The sequence below is a fragment of the Anarhichas minor genome, unplaced genomic scaffold (genome assembly GCF_050575085.1).
Source record: "Anarhichas minor isolate MPS153535 unplaced genomic scaffold, ASM5057508v1 ptg000026l, whole genome shotgun sequence".
In the NCBI taxonomy this organism is placed as follows: Eukaryota; Metazoa; Chordata; class Actinopteri; order Perciformes; family Anarhichadidae; genus Anarhichas; species Anarhichas minor.
The window spans coordinates 16,219,749-16,239,358 of NW_027466472.1; the positions used below are offsets into that span (position 1 = coordinate 16,219,749).

Here is a 19,610-nt window from a genome sequence, read left to right on the forward strand (position 1 = left end):
GGAAGGGAAAATGAAAAACTCATACTTTACTATGAATGTTTATTGGCTATTTTGGCCAACACTATCCTCTGTAGCTCTGGCTTTATCCATATTTTATAAATAAAAGGTTTTACCGTAAAACAATTATGCATGCTGTTTTAATTTTCTATTTCCTGTATTTCCTCACAAAATCAATGGCGATGTAATTTCAGCATTTAGCTGATTTTAAGCTGGATCAAGACCTTTATGACCAACAATCCTCTGACTGGTATCATAATTATGGATGGCATTTTATGATTTTAATAATCCTATTACACGAGAACAAATAAGGTCTGTCATATGCTTTTTCATTAAATTTCTGGGGTCATTTAGTTTTCAAAAAGAGACTCTCAAGCCAGATTCCATACAAAGGGAGTTTACCAGCTAGCTCCCAAGCTAATATGCAGATTAGTCAAAGTGGACTTAATAGGATGACATATTTCAATATAAATCAGATTAAAAGCAGTGACACTTCAGAGAAGTGACATCAACACTGGCTTTCAAACTGTGAGAAATGATATACTTTAATCTCATGGGATAGCCTCTCATGTTGACACATTTCCTATAATTTTATTTGTCACAAAACGAAATTGTCATTGGGATTTTTAATAACAGGACGTTATTATTCCAAGCAATATGGTGTCTCTGTAGGAGGCCAGTTAATTTTTGGGCCCGGAGCCTCACTGAGGACCCCCTTTGGATTGTGTCCATTCATTTGTTTTATTCTCCACTGTGTATTAGCAGCCTCCTTTGGGGAAGTCAGGGAAGCGGGACCACGTGGCCGGGGGCTCTCAGAGACCCTCAGTGATCACCTCAACACGCTCTGTTCACTATGAACCATATCCACCATGGCACATACACACGGAAAACATCAAACTTATCAGCATGATGGAAATTTTGAGAAGACGGAGAGGTGGAAAAAAGTGTAAATTATGACTCTTAATTGATTGTCTCAGCTTCATTTGGCCCCTCACCCCTCCCCTCTGCAATATGGTACGCTTGTCAGCCTTCGTGATAAATTACATGCATGTATTTGCATGAATTTAGCACAAATCCAAATCTGTTTTGTTTGCCAAAATAACGATCCAGAAAATGTCTGGTTTGCTTCACAAAAGGAAGATAGAGGCTTACATTGTGCACTTTCTTCCTGCCCAGGTATGCAGTTGAGTGCTGGTACAGTGCTTTCCAGTGGTTTTATAAGCACACAGTTTAGCATTGTATTTTGTTGTACATGACGATGCTAAACATCGAATGTGTTTAAACTGGGGCAGGATTGTGGCTTATTATTACTTTATTCAGCATGTTTTTTCCTATTTTCTACAAATCGGTAGGGCTTGGATTGTTGTAAAAATAATAGTTTATTTGTAAACATGTAGTTCTTTTTCATTTCCTTTTTTATTTATCAAAGAAAACCTTGTGCCTGACTTCCATCTTGTCTGTCGTCAAAGGCAACCATTCAGCAGCAGCAGCAGTGTGATTAATCTTAATGTCTGCGAGATGTCTGCCATCTAAAGGTGGGCGCTGTAATCATTTGCCCACTGACCCCATGATGCTCATCTACAGTCCTCCTTGCAGCCCCCGTGTCTTATAAGTAATTTCAAATCTCAGATTAACTAACCACAGTTCTCTCCCACGTGTCATGTGATCTCAGAGTTAGGAGGAGTACATTGAAGCACAAAACAAACGGAGTGGAAGAATCGGTGGCATATTCTAGGTTCGGGACTGTTGGTAATCAAATGCTGCTAGTGAGGCCTGTGATAAAATTAGGCAATGTTGCCTCAATAAGGGATGAAGGGTTCATAATTGCCAGTCCTCGAGATCTGAAGTGCCGGGTGCCAACTGTCAGAGCAAGGCTAATGATGACAAATGTCCCTCTATGCAGATTGCTGCAGCAGCACGGGTGTGCAGCTGAGAAAGAACAAGAAAAGAAAAATGCACAGGGCCTACTGAGAGAGAGCCTGTGTGCATATATTTCATGACCTACATGGAAGCAAACCTCCCTAACTGATGGGCTGCCTTTGAAAGTACTAGAGCTTGATGCTGCCATCATAAAATGGAGTCCCCTACAGTACCTGTGACTGCTATTAATAGTCAATACTCTCTATTACGAATAGTCATTACTATCTCGTGCTTAAACCAATGCCTTGAACAAAAAATAGAAACTATAATCAACTCACAATTGCTTGCAAGCATGTCAAGATGATTTAACAATGAAAAGTTAGCTCTAATTTCAGCTAAGCATTCCATCAACTCTAGTGTAAGCAAGGATCAGCATTGTCTTTGTGTGTAGTTTTCCTCATTAGCTGTTCTTTGGTCATTAAAGTTTTAGAAAGATGAATGGCCTGTTACTCTGTGGCTCATGTACAAAATAACAGGCTGTTCCTGGTTAACATAGCTAAACTGTTGTTGGTTAACATGGCTTTAAAAAAGAAGAAGTTATTTGTGTCTTTAAAGTGTGCTTGATTTTAACCTCCTTTGTAGCAGAGAGCCATAAATCTGATTTCTCTTACTGTGACGTAAGGCCCACGCTAATAAAAGAGCAAAGCCAGAGTGTTGCATGGCCAGATTTCCCCAATTTGTTGCATGAATGGCTTTTGAAAGGGGTCCCTCTTTGTACAAAGGGAGTCTCGTCTTTGTTTGGTTTCGCCCCATCTGTGTCATCTGGTGGTCTGTGCAAGAGGGTGGTGTCTCGGGGTGCTCCCCAGCGGCGATGCCAGTTGTTTTATGGACTCGGCGGAGTGGTGCTGGGAGTTCATAAGTTGGCTGGCCCATTGTGTGCTGAGCCCAGCTGACACGTGTGAATTGACTCCAGCATATTGACAGATCATTTCCATTAATGAATCGGAGGAGTCTGCCTTGTTTCACTCTGTGATTTATGCCCTTGCTTCATCATCCTCTGCGCTCAGGGTTAACTAACAACCCCCAGAATGACTCAACCACAAATTACTGGATGAGGCGAGTTTGCTTTGTTCAGTAATTTTGTGCATGCTGGATATACTCTAAGTGATATTTATGCATTTTACATCTTAGATTTCAAGTCGAATCAAGGGGATTTATTTATGTTACCCAAAATGACAAGTCTATTGTGGATTTTACAATTTGTTCAACGTATAACTCCTCTATCCGTAGACTCTCTTAGAATCATCTTAGTTCTATCTGATATTTACATCTGAAATAAAAGCATTGGTTAAACCATCATCTATAATTCTTTCTAAATGTAATTCTGAACATTAAAACTGCCTACGAGGTTTAACTAAGTGATATACAGTCGGTTATTAACAAGCCACCTTTAGAGAACTATATGTTTGTATTTACCAAAGAACTGTTTAGTTTTCGGGATGAGTGGCCACCCTCCTGTTTCTTGATTTGATATTGAGCGGCTTTTGTTTGTAACCGCTGGTGTCTCATCAGCTCGGCCCTGATCCTCCATGGCGACCATCCAAATTGTTCAAAGCAACAGCCACACACTGCTGATGGCGCTGGCCTCAGCCTGCCCTGTCACCCCCACACTGCTGCCACATGGAAAGCACATTTGCTCACCACCATTTTATGCCGCTGTCACCCTCCCTTCAAGAGCGAGGGGAAAGAGGGGAGGTGAAAAGGAAAGGAGGGAGAGAGAGGGAGGCTCACCCTGAGCGGATGCTAGACAAAGATGGCAGCAGAGACATTTTGTCTACTTTCATTAGTTCTGGTGGGGGTGAGCTGTGCTGAATATTAGCCTGTAACTGGCAAAGCCACACATTGTGAAGCACAGACGGAGAGCATGTCACAATCAAATCTACCCCGCTTCATTTCCATCTTCCTCGCTGAAAAAGTGGGACATATGGGGCAGGGTGCCAATTGCTTATTTTATATGGTAATTAACATCCTTGAAACCATGTTATGTGGTAGGTGTGCCTCAACCGTGACAAAGTTTATCACATACATTTATATATATATATATATATATATCTATATATATATCTATATATATATAGATATATATATCTATATATCTATATATATAGATATATATATATATATATATTTCCTAGATCCTAACAGACTATAAAGGCGTATGTCATTAAGAAATGAATGAACTTTACTGGCCTTCACTCATGTGTAATAGTTTTGTTGCGACAGTGTCACATTCAGCTAAACCCAGAACCATCCTAAATCAGTGCTGTCATTTCCTTGAGTATCTACTATCTGGTATCTGTCAGCTTAAATTGGGACCCTACCTAAACCCATCCACACAGATGTGTGTGTGTGTGTGTGTGTGTGTGTAGGTGTGAGAGAGAGTGTGAAAGAGTGAACAGGGGTGTGTGCGCTAATGCATGTGAGTGAAGGACAGTTGGGTTCGTGATATGTTTGCACATGCCTGTGATGAACTTGATTGTTAGATTGCTGTTGTTTGTGATCAGCATAACATATTCATAATCACCCACTCCAACACTCCTTTTTGGAGCTCTGCCTAAACACCGATGCTTGATCTGGTTTCCTCTTCTCCAGCCTGCATCTGATTCTTTTGTTCAACAAAATAACAACATTCACCCAGCAAGTCCCTGATAGTTGTGAACCCCAGTGTGTGTGTGTGTGTGTGTGTGTAGATGTATCTGAATGTTGTTTTGTCCTGCTGGGCTTTCATCTGTTGGACTCATTATAGTAGTCATCTCACTGGGCTGTAAAGAAGCACAGGAGACGGGCTCCCCATGAAAGAGTCATGATGGAAGAAGAAGTGCTGATGTGCAGGTTTCTGCCTGGAGGCTTTCACCTGCTCAGGAACAGCCCCAAGGCGAAAAGAACCAGGCCACTCAGACCAGCCAATGAAAGGCTACACAGCTAAAGTCAAACTGTGTTAGCGGTGCTTACGAAAAGTTAAGTTAACTAATTAGTACGTGAATATACTGAATCTCTTTTTAATGACAAAAACAAGTCAAAAAGGTGGATGAAGGCACCAAAAAGATGGATAAAGTTGTGCCGTTCTACCCTGGTGAATTTCAAATGATTTTATTAGAGTGTCAATTCTGTGGTCTTGGCAGGGCTTGGGAGGCGTCTGAGTGCGGGAGCAGGGTAAGAGCATGTCGGCTGTTGACACCATCTAACGAAGGGAGGATTAGGAGTTTACAGAGGCAGTAATATGATAGGTCAAAAAGAGGAGGCACTCCTCCACAGCACTTGGCTCTGTAATGAATGATTGACTGGAAAAGGAGAAGCTGCCACTCGCTGGCTGAGTGCTCATCTTGACGCCTGCCGCACCGCTCCACGGCTCCCCTTGATCACGTTTCGCTGCTCCCTTCTCATCTAAGGCACCAGTCTGCAGGGAAAAGCTGCTTTTCCCTCTTATTTTTCCTCCTAATTTACACATTTAAGACATTTTTGTTTGCTTATATGCAATTCCTTTTTTTTGTCAGTGAGCCTCTCTCTGTCCTACTCCCAGTACAGTCCTGAAACCAGACTCCCCCCCCCCCCCCCACACACACACACACACACACTTACAACCTTCCCTTTCTCTTCTGTTTGCCTTGAGGCAATGAACTAATTTCAGGTTCCATAATTGCGGTGTGTTGTACACCTGTCTGCTATTAATCCTCCCCTGTCTCTCGTTCTCTTTCTTAATGAGATATTATTGTAATTATTGTCATTATGCTATTTTCTTTAATGAACTTGATTGATGTTGTTGTTATGGCACTATTTATTCTTTATAATTAGTGTAAATGTTTTGAGAACTTCTGGGTTCAGGCTCTGATAGTCTGAGACTGTTATAAGTAAACTCGGCCCCTCATTCACTCATCAGCTGACCTCAGAGTTCCCGCTTGGTGCAGAGTTTGCCTCGGATATGGAGAAGAGAGCCGAGCACCCTGGTCACCACTGAATAGGGCCCTGCTTGTAGCCATTTTAAGACCATTACAACAGTGAAAGGCTACACAATAGCTAGGGCTGGGCTTTGTTTCAGCCTGTCACTTGCCCCCTGTGAAAATCAAATAGTCCTTTGCCTTGAAAGAAAAGGTGAAAAAGGTTTTGCCTAAACTCCCATTTTTGGAAAATCTGGTTGTGTTTTGAAAAGGGAAAAAAGTTTTCAGTGACTTGATTTTGAATGTTATTGTTGGAGAGGCAAACTACTGGAAGGAATGCTAAAGAAAATCTCAGCTGAATGAACAATGTTGAATTTTTTTTTTTAGCTGCTCTCAATCCAATTAGGAGTTTAATAAGGGTCATGCATAGGGACTTCACGCTGCAGGTTGGTTTCTTTTGGGTGCCTTTGGGGAGTAGGAAGGGGCTGAAGTTGGATAGGGCCTGACTGAAGGCTGGTCTCTTTAATGTGTACTGAGGGGTCTTGTGCCCTGGTGAGTCATTGAAACTGTCTGGGGAGCACAGATGATCTTTTCCGTTATTCTGAAGGCGAGGTCGGGAGATAATCTGACACTGTGGTTTGTGTTGGTTTCTCAGGTGGTACCAATTACCTGATCTCTCACAAGCCTTTGCTTCCCCCCCTCATATGCCCCACTGGTGCAGTCTTCTTTGCCTTGAATTTTGCCAAGTATTTAGTAGTTTGTACATGACATATTTTCAGTGATTCTTATTCAAGTCAACATCATACAGCTCTTATTAACTCATTTGTAATCCCTGGTTTTTGGGTTTAGTATCTTACCTGGAAAACTGTAACCCTTCTTGTATCTTGGAATGTGAGTAATAATGCACAAAGGCGATATGGGCCTTTAAAGGGGCCTTGGTTGATCTTTAATCTCTGCCTATGAGAGGGAAAGTGGGTAGGAGGGCCCTAGATGTGGACACGTTCAGCCTTTGTGGGTTTGTTCACATGCTGGGGAGCTTTGAGTGTCTGACAGCCGTTTAACTCCACACGACCTGGTTCTCAAGTGCCATCATTTGGGCGCTCTTGAATCCTGTTAGGAGCCATAATTACAATTCATGCACTCCCTGCGCTTCTTTGAAGAGGCATTGAGAGAGCAAAGAGGGGTGCGGAGAGCCTGAGAGAGCCCTAGCAATACTGGCCCTTCATCAGTGTGCAAACACTCTCGGGGGGCCTTCAGTAAACTGACCAGAATACTTTGTTGTAACCTAGTTTGGACGATGCAGGCCAAAGTTTTATGTAAGATTCACAAAATTGAAAATAATTGGGTTTTAGAATGGCAAATAGTATAAATATGTATATGAGAAAGTAAGCATTACAAATTGCAGGGATTGGTTCCTCATCGTGCACATGAGAATATACAGCAAATTTGTTTTCATGACACATTTTATAAAATTGCCCTTCTTTCAAGTATACAAACATTTAGTAATTTGAAGTGCAAGTGAAGTGAAGCACATTCACAGACTTTCAAAGGGAAAGAGGAGACTGGGTGAGCATAATGCCTAATAGGTGCTTTAGTAATTTCTGAGTTTTCATAGCTTAATCCGTTCTGAAAAGCTGAGGAGAAGAAAGGCTGCAAATGGCCCTCAGTATTAATTCAATGTGACTTCTGTACAATAAGGGCTGTGGATCCCAGAAGCCCATTTCCAAGCTTACCTTCTTTCATCATTCTCAGCCCTTGGAACTTTTGCCTAAATGTTTCATGAAACCAAGGCTGTAAGCCTCTTTGGTATTCTCTCTTTATAACGCCTGGTTTAAAACTATTATTACACCATGTTCAAGGGAGAGGGGCACATACAAACAGTGAAGCTGCCTCTCCATTGTGTGAAACTCAGATTGATTTGGTACAATTGGGAGAGCACTTGTATTAAAACACACATATTCTATGGCTGATTTCCCCCCTTTCATTTTGGAGTTTTGCAAATGCAAATGAGGGTTGGTTTCCCTCCTTCTTTGTACAAAGTATTCTCTGTGGTTTTCTGAGCACTGATCTACTCATTTTTAAAACGGATCAAATGACGTGTCCTTTATTATTTATACTTATCATGGATTTCAACACACCATTTCTCCAGAAAAACAATTGTGTGACCAAACTACACATTAAAATCATCGCCTCATTACTCAGATTTCCCCACCGATATTTTGCTAAGATAAAAATGAAATTAAAATGAAATGTTGATCTGTTGTTGTCAGCATGCGGAGACCCTCCTCAGCCCCCCCTACCCCCATCAAATGTGTAAAAAAACAATTTTGTGAACTTTGGGAGATAAAGCAGGCAAAGGATTTGGTTTGTTTTCAAAGAATCCTGTGATGTTGTGCCTCAGGAAAGTGCAGTCTGAATTTCACAGCTATCTCTGCTATCGATGCTTTGAAACACATTCTCTCCCATTAAAAAAATAATGTCAGGGATATAGATACATGTTCGTTGTTTTATAATGCCAAGAAACAAAGAGGCTTCTTTCTTTCTTGTGTATGTTTTGTCTACACCAGATATAGGGGGAAACTAGCAAGGGGCACACTGGGTGGGTCAGTGACCCTGGAGAAAACAGCTTGCATTAATATGGTTTAATCCAATGTAATTAGTCAAATTACAGCACGCCAAGCAGCTTGTCGGGGGCTGTCGGCTTTGGCACACAAAATGGCCTTGGAATCCCACTGGACAGCAAAGCCGCCCTTCTGCACTTACTTTAACTCCTTTCAGTCCATTTTCCTGGTCTCCTCCATCTTTCTTTCTTTACAAAAATGGGGAGGGCTCTTTCTGCCATGCTACAATGTTTTCACCTTTTCTGAGTCGTCTCCCATACCCCCAGGCTGCTAGCTTGGCTTTCTGCCTGCCTGCTAAGGTGGATCAAAATGATATGAGGATTCACAGCACGGGCTACAGAAAGTCAGAGTAATTATATCAGTGCTGCACTCCTCCTACGTGATTTTATGAGAGAGAGTCAGATGCACCCGAACTAGCGCCGCTAAGAACCACAGACATGGTTAAGACACTTCTTCATGTCTTAGGATTAGCATTGGTAAAAAGATTTAAACTATATAATTACATGAGGATAAAGTACAAATTATCTAGTGCACTCAACAGCCAGATTATCATACCCCTGCAAGCCCCGTTCAGCCCCAAGGGGTGATGCTGGATGACAAAAGGCCCTCATTAGCATAAATTTACAAGCTCTCTCGTTCAGAGAAGCTGATAAGAACCTGTTCCACCTTTTGCTTTGGCCTTGAATGGCTTGTTGTGCTTTTGGCAATGACAGATAAGTCAGGGTAATTCCACTTCATGCCTGAAAAAATGATGCTCCAGATTCTGGCTGCATCCCGAAGGTGTCACCCACGATAATCCTCAAAGAGCGTCCAGCAGAAAGGGGGCTGTGTGTTTTCCAGATGATATACTGCGAATGACAGAAAGAATTATACGAAGGAGGCCAAATCTGTAGCATGTTATTAAGCAATTCCCATTGAATAACAGGGATAAAAGGATAATGGATGAGGGTGTCGTTATTACCTTGGTGCTGAGTGAAGCGGCAACGCAAAGGTAGAGAGACGAGATTAATTGAGGACGAGTGAGGCGCTCATTGCTCATCAGGCCGTCTCGTCTAACCACTTGCTCTTTCTGTCCCTCTCTTCCTCTGTCTCTCCGCCTTTCCATCCTTGTCTCGTTCTTTCTCTTCGTCTCGGCCTTGCTCTGAGCCCCTATCCCTCCCACGCACCAGCAAAAAAAAAAAGAAGAAGAAGAAAAAAGCAAAGTGGGATTTATAGCGATCAGCTTGGCACTCTCAGTGGCAGCCAGAGGAAGCGGGTACCCAGGCCAGGAAGATTTCAGTCATCTTAAGGCTGACAAGTCCCTGAAAAAGTCCTATTAGGAAAAGCTCGCTGAGAAGACCACATACCAAATGACTGCATCCCTTCTCTCAAGCTCCTTAGTGAAGGCGTCCTCAAGCTGTTTATCTGGATGATGTGCTCACAAAGTGTGTTCATGTATGTGTGTGGATGTGGCTGTGCGTGGGTCATCACTTGAGCATGTTCATATGTGTATTTAAATGTTAGTTGTGACCCTTTCTTTGTTTGTTTACTTGCTAGCTACATTAAATTTACTTGCAAGACATCATTAAGTTTCCTGCTAGGGAGGAGACAAAATAATGAACATTTCTGGAAAAAGACTTGAATTCTGGAATAACTTATTCACCATTAGTAACACTGCTACATAGGTCAGTCATACAAGCATTGAATACTTAATAATATTACTTAATAATAAGTGTTAAATCAGTACTTTGATGTCTACGTTTTTTAGAAACACAGAGATAGCCATTAGAGCCACAAAGAGGTCAAATCATATGCTCCCAAACTGTAGGTGGTTGGTTAATAAGAGGCTAAATTATTTAATTCATGAAGTGGAACACATCACAACATGTGCGCGACAGTAACAAACTCCATTGGAAAATAGGACCAGTGTGTTTTGAAATCAGCTGAAATGCTCCATGACTATGATCCACCTAGCTGTGATAGTGATCACCTCAAACGTGTCTTTTTTCTAGTAGTTTTAGCACTATTTTAAATACCCATATTGTGCACTACTCCTGTGAAGGGTAAACATGTGAACAAGGCCTTGTAATCGGCACATGCATGCAACTACATGTTCAAGATTAAAAAAGGCAGTTGTGTCTGAATGCACAAGTAACTACGATGTATTAAATAGAAGAAAATACATAACATGGGGTTTGATAATTACATTTACATCACTGAATATGAATTTTCCTGCTGCACTTGTATATAATGCACTGTGCATATCTTTAAGGAAATATATTTCTACATTATATTTTGTGTTATTTCTTCTATCCTCACAGAAACCTTCTGCAGGCACCACGTGGCTCGATGCCAAACTTTGTGTATCATCTCTGTAGGGAACCACAACAATTAGGATTTTTTTTCTTTTTTCCATTGCATTTCTTGAGGCTTTATATTTTAACGTAGACGGATAAATAATTTTTAAAGAGCCTTGACTCTTTAAGAAGAAATTGCATACTAGGACAACGGCCCCTCCCACCTGTCCTACCATGTCGGTGTTGAAGACAGCGCTGCAGGGCCTGCTAATGTGCGTGAAATACCATCCCTGACATAAATGTTATTGACAAACTTGGCTGGACATTTGGGGCAGTGAACTGCCAGCATATTTAATGCATATTCATCTCCTTTATCCCACTGGTCTTGCCAGAGCACCCGAGCTGTGTCATCTTGCCACACTCCAGCTACCACCCAAATGTATAGTGACACTGATTATGCAAATCTGTATCTTGTTTTCCCCCAATACCTGCATTAGGAGCTTGCTACTTTATTGAAGTTGAGATATGGCTCTCACAGTGAGGAGCCAAGTGGAATGCTGATTTTTTTTTCTTTTTTATAATCTGTGGGAATCTTTTTGCATTTTTGTTTTATACATTTCATAACAGCTCTCATATTTATGGGGGATCAGATGAGCGACTAGCTTTCATGCTCAGGTATAAATCTTGCAGGATGGAAACGGGATTAAAGCTGAAATAAAAGTGTGAATTTGGGCATGTCGTGGTCATTACACCGTTTGATATGATTTAAGTTTAATTTCACAGTGTGGGGAGCACCTGAGTTATTTGTAGAAAGAAGAATATATACACTATGTTTGTTCCTATGCTTTTCCTTTAAAGGGTCAGTTCACTTCCTTACTGATGGTGGTATTTATCCGTACAGATAGTTTTGGTTTCATTTCACATTGAAATTGTATCTTCATTCAACAGCATCATATCTCTCTCGCTCTCTCTCTATACACATATATACACATATATATATATACACATATATATATATATATATATATATATATATATACATATATATATATTTTTTCCGTGAACCGGTCTACCACATTGTATATGGCTGACGATACTCTCCCACTGGGCTGAGAGTTGCTCTCAGCTCTCGCTGTTACCAGGCTTTATGATTTCTCTTTGCCTTCTCCGACTGCTCAACCTCTTCTCAGATTTGGCCCATATTGCCTAGGGTCAGCCATTGAATACTGTATATGCAGTGTGTGCTGATCCTCCAAATTGCCATGTGTGAAATCCATCCCACTCGCTCCTGGGGGAGTAGTCATACCACTCAAAATGAAACTGCCTCTCGTATCCTCCCCTTATTCTTCCACTTCGCTGTTCTCTCTGGCCGCCTGGGACCATGCAGTTGTGAGGCTTTATAGTGGAAGCCTATTAGACAAATCTTAGATGAATGCTGCGGAGGTGCTGTGATACCAGGTTGTCAGAGTGCTCCACAGTCTCATATAAATATATCAGTTATGCTGGCTTGGAGTTCTCACTGAATTGTATTATTTTCCTGTTTTTGTATAAACGCAGTGGAGGGGGATTGTAAAATTGCATCAGGTTTTATAGAAAATGCTTCGTTAGATTTATTAATAACCTCTGTCAGTGTCTCAGCCAATGTTGGGTTAAAGCTATTCGGAAGTCAGATATGATTAGAATCTATTTCCATGCATGAAGTGGCTTTCTATCACTTTTAACTATGATGTGCTCAATTTGAGCATCTGCACATTATCATATATGAGTTTCAGCCTAAACACCGGTGTCACCTGTGCCTCTCCTCATCTCATCTGTCACAATATTTTTTTCCGTTCTCCACCTGTGATGTTCTACAGGCGGAATGCAGCCTGCCCTCTGTCAAATCAGGGAAGGAAGAGAAGGGGAATAAAGAAAAGACAGGACAGAGACGTTAAATTGCATTATGGCTATTATGCTGTAGTGGTATATTTCCCTGCAGCTGGCAGAGCTGCGCATGCGCCTGTGGGTCTTAATGAGCCTGCGTGGAGGGACCTGTGTGGAAACAAAAGGCTGCACTTGTCGGCCATACCAGACCCCTCCACCCGCCCCCTCGCTGCTCCCCCAGCCCTGAGCGTGACAGACCAAGAGCAGAGCGCCGGTCCCTTCCTGGTGGCGTGATTAGATTGGGGCCGAAGTCTCCAGCTGGCAGGCCTGTCTGTGACTGGAGGCGGCCGTCCCCAGCGCTTGTCACTAGCTGACACCTCTGACAGGCAGGGGACAGCTTCGGCAGACAGGTTCATTAAATGGCATTTTTTACAGCTGGGCCTCCAAAAATGAGGGCTGGGCTTTGTCAAACCTCCAAGTCTACAGGGGCCCCTGCGTGTTGGTTTAGACCAAAGCTTTGTTGTTATGACAAATTTTTTGATCTGGGCTGTTTGAAATCCGCTCTTTTTTCTCCTCTTTAGCCTCTCTTTTGTTGACAGCTAGCCCTTTGGCCTGCACTTTGTCATGGCAGCAAAATGTTCACTTAAGCTGGGTAACAAGAAACAGACAATGCTAAAACAATATTATATTGATGATCGGTTGCCACATTATAACTGTTTTATATATTTTCAAATCTTGAGAACCTGAAGTGACAAACCTGTGTAAACAGCATTATTTACTATTTGCTGGGTTGTTGGTTACATTTTGTTTATGATACATGATATAAAAAATTAAATATTTAGGAGGCAAATATATGGCACTGTTAGAATAAAATAGTAAAAAGATTCAAATGAATAGAGACTTTGAACATCTTTCGACATCTACATAACTTGATATGTATTTAAATAACGGCTCACTAGTGCCTTGATGGAGTAAGCTATTGTAACCTTCCCATGATGCATATCTGTGTGACTTGCCTTTAAGCATTACACTCAGAAGACTACTTCCACAACATCTGGCTGAGGGGTGGGGTGGGAGGGGATAAAAGCTACCCTGCCTCCTAGTGAGCTGCTGCTGGCCCTCAACAGTGTGCCTGCAGCTCCATAGCCGTCCCTCCATCTCACCTCCCTACCGCTCTACTCTTTCTCCATTCAGCATGCTGCCTCCTCTGGGCCGTGCCGTCTCTATGACAACTGTTTGAGTTGGGGGGTTGCAGAGGTGTCAAGCAGGGCATTACTGGGAGGAGAGCACCAGAGATGCTGTGCTGCACATCCAACATCTCCACCTAATCCAATTTTAATTGAGCTCCAGAGATTTTGGATGTGGCACGGAGGTCGAGCATGAGCTATTCCAGGGAGAAATTAAGGCAGCCCGGCTCGTGCTGCACTCTTCCAGCCTGTCACTATTTTAAATGAGCATTAGCATCAGACCTAACCCAGCTGAACATCTCACTCTGGCTTCCCTCCCTCCCTCCCTGCCTACTCCACCTCAATCACCCCCACACACACATACAGACACCTACACTAATGTACTGTAGGGCCTCACCTTCTTACTATACTGTTATATCTTTATTCTCTCTCACACACACTCTCTGAACTGAACCTATGTGTGATTATAACCTGGGGAGTTGATGAGGTTGCTCCTCGGCTCACACTGTTGGACAAAATTGTTCAGTCAGATGGAAGTGAGATGGAAAGAGGGGAGGAGGTGTGTGAGGGGACCATTCTCACCTGTCAGAACAACTGTCTTGATTTTTTTTATGTGGACCTGCAGTCCCAGTGCTGCTGCATGCACTAATGATCCTTTGTCTAGTCTCTCTTCTCCTTGGCATGGTGGTTGTTATTGATTATTTATGTGTCACTAACCCAGGGGGTCCTTTTTTGACCACTTGAGTTTTATAGACCCCCTGAAAAAGTGTGAAACACGCAAAGAGAATCTGTAGAGAGTTTCATATTATGTAGAAAAGTGCCTTGAGATATAATGTCTCAGTAATGCTGTGTTACTCTTGCTTTTTAAAAAATAAAGAATGAATGAACCAATTTGAATAAAACTGGTGGAATAGTTATTAAGAATTCATTTTATTAGCCTTATGGTGAGAGGAATTGGCTTGCGAGCAGCAGGTTTTAATCCCAGTGGTGAAATAATGGGTATACTAAAGCACCAATGTCTCACCAACTCTTGCTGTGGTGCCAATAAACAAGACGGTTCACAAAGAAGTACTGAGAAGTGCAGCAGCTGCTAACCTTTTAATAGTAAAGCAGTGTTAAACACTGATCTCTCCTTTGTATAATTTTGATCAGGTCATATCTACTGTCGTGTCATCTAATACAGTTTGGAAAACACAGTTGGCTCACCGATTTGCTTTTGTGTCCATGTTGCAACAAAGCAATGGCTTAGTTTACACCAATACTTTGATTAGTTCAAATAATTGAAATCATAATCTTAGCGCTTGCCAGTGGCATTGTAGAGAAACATTACACGGTCATCAAACAGCCTGTTGGAACACTTGACTTATCATATCTGTAACATACTGTGTTGGTTTCTTATTTTGTCATAAGCAGCTTTAACATTGAACACAATGAACTGGACAGTTGTAACCTGACATGATCTCTGGTTTTATACAGCTATTATATCCTAAGGACATTTTCTCTTCTTTCCCTGCCCTTCTAGGTCTTAGCATACACTGAGGGTTTACATGGGAAGTGGATGTTCAGTGAGATTCGGGCGGTATTCTCCAGACGCTACCTCCTGCAGAACACAGCGATGGAGGTCTTTATGGCCAATAGAAGTAAGTTGAAGTGCCAATTACAGCTTTTCAAATCCATGCTTCTCTTGCTCTTCATCGCTAAGGGATATCTCTCACTGTTTCACAGCATCAGTTATGTTCAACTTTCCTGACCAGGCCACGGTAAAGAAAGTGGTCTACAGTCTTCCTCGAGTGGGAGTGGGCACCAGCTATGGACTTCCACAGGCCAGGTGGGTCATGTATGCCAAAAGAAAAATGAATTCAGTGCTGTTAAATCTTTCCAAGTTTGTAATTCCTTCATAGCCGATGTTGCCTCCTCTGTATTGTGTGTTGAAGCATCTGTTCGGCTTAGCCTGCAGCAGAGTCATTTGAAGTCCCATTGGCCCAGTTATTGAAGTGGATGTGCACTGACCCTGACTGAACTGACCCAATTCTCTGACAGAAGACTCTATACAGCAGAGCTGCAGCCAGGCCACTGACCACTCTCGTGGTGCTAACAGGCCCATTTATACACTGTTACAAAACAAGCTCATTTCCTTGAGGCTTATGTTAATTGCGTGGATGTGAAAGCAAGCCATCCTGAATTAACACATAGTAAATTAACCTACCTTTCATGTAATCTACTGGAATCAAAATTGTGTAATTATGAATGCCATTGCATTGGTTGCCATAATTATTCTCTAATTTGCAGCTTGACATTTTGTGCATGCTTTTCATCTCAGTATGTTCATTCTGAAACTGATGTGCTAGACAAAGAGCTGGTTATCAGCTATTAAATGTCATCATTCTTGTACCAGTTTTCTGCGATGTAGCCAATCCTCTGGATTTAAGCATTGCTTCATATAGAGTTAATGCTCTTTCCTTTTAAATTTGTAAGAGTATAGGTTTTTATAATATTGCAACTAACACCACCAATCTTCTAATTCCTGATTTGTTTTTTAAATGTTTATTTTCCAGGCGCATCTCCCTGGCCACCCCTCGGCAGCTTTTTAAATCCTCCAACATGACCCAGCGCTGGCAGAGGAGAGAGATCTCCAACTTTGAGTACCTCATGTTTCTCAACACTATATCCGGTAAGGACTCGTATTGCTTTACAATGATGTGATTCCCAAGAGAAACTCAAGGCTTTTAGTTTGGAAATAGCTGAAAGTATGGAAATTATATACGGTATTCTCTTTTTCACAGCCATCAATTAAATAGATTTTGATTTGTTTTCTTCCTTATCCGGGGAACATTCACAACCAGTGAAAGGGTGAAATTTTAATCTATTATCTATGTGAATCACTTCACCATTAGATTCTTAGACTTTAAGTTTTGCTATCATGATCAATAAACTTGATGTGTCAGTGGCACTGAAAACATACTATAAGTGGCCTCAGGTTTGTCGAATTTGTTTAAGAGTCCATGGTAACCTTAAGTGGTGCTCATAGCGGTAGACTTCACTGTTCATGTGAGTGTGCTGTTTGAAGCAAAGAGCAGGCACAGCAGAGTTTTCCAGATAATTAGTGCCTGGCTTTGTGAGAGCGTACACATGTGTGTCTGCGGAGTTGAGAGGTTCTGTTGTCGACTCTCTGATCTGAACTGCAACTAACAGGGAAGGCGAGAGCGACTGCACGCTACTCTGCTCTGAGAGGTGTCATCCTCTCTCTCTCTCGCTGCATATTCATGCATATTTATATTTAGCCCGTGCTTGAGTTCGATACATTATTGTCAGCTAATTAGATGTAAGGCAGAGAGAAAAACATGCCCAAAATTCATTAAAAATACCTGGTAATGACCTGGGCTGACAGGGATGTCAGAATAGTGTGGGGCGGCAGACAGGCGGGGGGTGAAGTGCTGGGAAGAGGTGCGAACGGGAAGTGGTCTTCTAATTAAACACTATTCCACTGTTATTAACATCCTGCCACCCCAACTCAGGCCTCAGCACCATCAGGTCGAACCACACCAGCACACCCAACTCTTCTTCCATACTCGGCATAGCTTTTCACGATGTGGCATTAACCTGGGTAATTAGGCTCTCCAGCCTCCCTCAGACCCTGGATATTCTGCAAAACCTTCCCATTGACTAGCCTGTCACGCATTATCACTTGCTCAGCTAGATTTAGATTATTTAATGCCAACCTGCTGCAGTGCAGGAGTGGGCAGAGACACCCTTGCTGGACTGGTATAAGGTGATACAATTTTGAAGGTATTCATTAAAAACTGTGTGGCTTCAGCGAGCAGATTCAGGATGAGTTTTTCCCATTTCGTTCTATTGCATAATATTGTGTACTTACGCATGAGCTTTCATATAGATGTAATAAAACAGTATTTATTATGCTGACCTTCTAGTTGGCACCTCTTGATTATACCTTGATTTGAAATGCTCAAAGCTTTGAATGTGCATGGCCGTTATTAAATAGAGATTGATAGATTGTCATCTTCAGAAGACAATGTTCTTTGTCTCATTGAACTTGTTGATCTAAGGTATTCTTGGACTGTTATGAAAATGTAATATTATTAATGTTAAAGCATGAGTGTCTCATTTCCTGCATTAGACCTTGTAGTGATGCAATAATGTGTAACTCTAAAGTTGCAATTGACCTCCAGTTAAAAAAGAAAATCACTGTTTCTGTATAGCGTGGTATACTAGTCACCATCAACAATATACAAAATAATAAATCGTGTGAAATGTTTGTGGAAAAGATATGGTAATTCTTATATTCTATTAAGAAAGGATGTCGTAGGAATGTGGTTAGACCTTAGAATTAGTTCTGCTCCCTTTTACAATTTAGATTCTAATATTTTCTTTGTGGGTAAAACAAACTATTCTTGCCTTTTTACTCAATTCGCTTTGAGTCTCCATTTTTAGTTTGATTTATTACCAGTAGTAAACATTCCAACAAAACCATCAATAGCAGCCCTATCCCAATCCTGGATTACACCTGACCACCACCTGACCTCACAGCTGTATCAGTGTCATCTTCAAAAGGAGAATAGAGCATTAATGACAACATGGTAGATGCTCGTGGCTTTTCCCATAGATTTCCTATGACACGTTTTGCCATCTGAAAACCATATTGTTGCTGCGAAAGCATAGAGGAAATTCACATCTGGACAATCAGGGCATCAAACTTGCAGTGACATTTGGAGTTATGGCCCTCAAAAGAATCTATATCCCTCAAATTACATCAACTCCTCACAACTTAGATACTTATGTTTTCTATACACTTAAAGACAGCCTCCCTAGGCCTCCTGTTATTCCCACAGTCCATTGATAAAAGTACACTCAGCAGGAAAAGGCATGGGGAGCACAGAAAACATTCCCTCATAGCAAAGAAAGTTTGCCATTAGTTTATGTGTTTCACTGGCAGACGCCATATGAGACAGGAAGTACGTCTGATTGAGGGCTCTGAGATTGGGGGGCTTGTTGGAATGTTGCATGCTGATCCCCCAATGTAACTGAAGCCTCAAGTGTACCTTGCCCCGCTTTCAACCCCTCTGTTCCCTTCCAGTCCTTCATCACTCACAGATTTCCGTCTGCTCTGTGTGTCTAGGGAGGACATACAATGACCTGAACCAGTACCCGGTCTTTCCCTGGGTCCTCACCAACTACGACTCAGAGGAGCTGAACCTGACCTTGCCAGGGAACTTCAGAGATCTCTCAAAGGTACCGAGGCCTCTTGGCCATGCCCCTCAGTATGACAGCAAGACGGGGAGGGGGAGTAGCTGCAGCTGACTCTGACGGCAGGGGATTTCCTGACTGTAAAATGATATCATATTTAATAGCTAAAGTGGAAAATGCTGATTGTAACCCATTTATTAACTATTGTCTCAGCACATAGTTTGCACTTTACGCTTATAGTGGCTTCCTGGTTTCTGCATTAGAGAGGCTTGTACATTTTATAACCATATGTGCCTTGTATAGTAGACACCAACTCTTTCAGAAAGGCGGCTTTAGATGCATCGTGTAACCCAATAATAATTTTCATGATCTCAGGAGGTCTGGGCCATGTGGTTTAAACCATTATCAACACGTTAAAGTTGTTATAGTTGATATGTTTATATTAGCACTATGATACATGACTACTTTTAAGAGAAAGGGCTCGCTCGTAATGATGGACCCACAGAGAACTATGACCCAACTCTGCAGGTCCCCTCATGCCAGACAAAGTTAGTGACTATAGCTGGTAAACACTTTGGAGCATTTAGCTCCTTAAGAGCCAGATACTTAAGACAGGAGTTGATAAAGAGCAAAATAGAAGTAAAAGAAAATTGAATATTGGATTTACAT

At 41.8% G+C, this 19,610-nt stretch overlaps 1 protein-coding gene across 4 annotated transcripts in view; it reads left to right on the plus strand.

Moving 5' to 3' along the window:
* Nucleotides 1-19,610, plus strand: part of nbeab (neurobeachin b) — a 192,236-nt gene that overhangs the window by 139,658 nt on the left and 32,968 nt on the right. For all 4 annotated transcript variants that reach the window (XM_076100866.1, XM_076100863.1, XM_076100864.1 and 1 more), the window contains 4 exons: nt 15,262-15,379; nt 15,465-15,567; nt 16,295-16,410; nt 18,874-18,986. In XM_076100866.1, coding sequence (XP_075956981.1) covers nt 15,262-15,379; nt 15,465-15,567; nt 16,295-16,410; nt 18,874-18,986 — 450 coding nt within the window. The remainder of the gene's footprint in view (nt 1-15,261; nt 15,380-15,464; nt 15,568-16,294; nt 16,411-18,873; nt 18,987-19,610) is intronic.